Source organism: Haliaeetus leucocephalus, unplaced genomic scaffold, assembly GCF_000737465.1.
Source record: "Haliaeetus leucocephalus isolate CR32 unplaced genomic scaffold, Haliaeetus_leucocephalus-4.0 Scaffold0, whole genome shotgun sequence".
Lineage (NCBI taxonomy): Eukaryota > Metazoa > Chordata > Aves > Accipitriformes > Accipitridae > Haliaeetus > Haliaeetus leucocephalus.
Genome location: NW_010972436.1, coordinates 11782635 through 11782892, shown reverse-complemented (window position 1 = coordinate 11782892; position 258 = coordinate 11782635). Strand labels below are relative to the sequence as shown.

The 258-nt window shown below is 78.7% G+C and overlaps 1 protein-coding gene across 1 annotated transcript in view; it reads right to left on the bottom strand.

Moving 5' to 3' along the window:
- The window catches only part of GAD2 (glutamate decarboxylase 2 (pancreatic islets and brain, 65kDa)), a 39882-nt gene extending 39821 nt beyond the window's left edge, over positions 1-61 (bottom strand). The window contains exon 1 of the mRNA XM_010562854.1: positions 16-61. Within this exon, the coding sequence (XP_010561156.1) occupies positions 16-61 (46 nt within the window). The remainder of the gene's footprint in view (positions 1-15) is intronic.
- Positions 62-258: the final 197 nt, after the last annotated feature.

Genomic DNA, 258 nt, shown 5'->3' with positions numbered 1-258 from the left:
CGGCGGCCGCGGAGCCCTCCTCGGCCCCGAAGGGCCAGAAGCCGGAGCCGGGGCTTGCCATGGCGGAGGCGAACCGGCGGGGCGGGCGACGAGCGGCGAGCTGCAGCCCAGGCGGCCTGAGCGAGTGTGCGTGAGGGTGAGTGTGCGGGTGTGTAAATGCGTGCGTCTGCGCCAGGCGGCGGCAGGCGAAGGGGCGGGGGCGCCCCGGGCACGCGTGGGTGGGAGCGTCTCCCGTGGGCGCCCCCGGGGGGCGCTCCG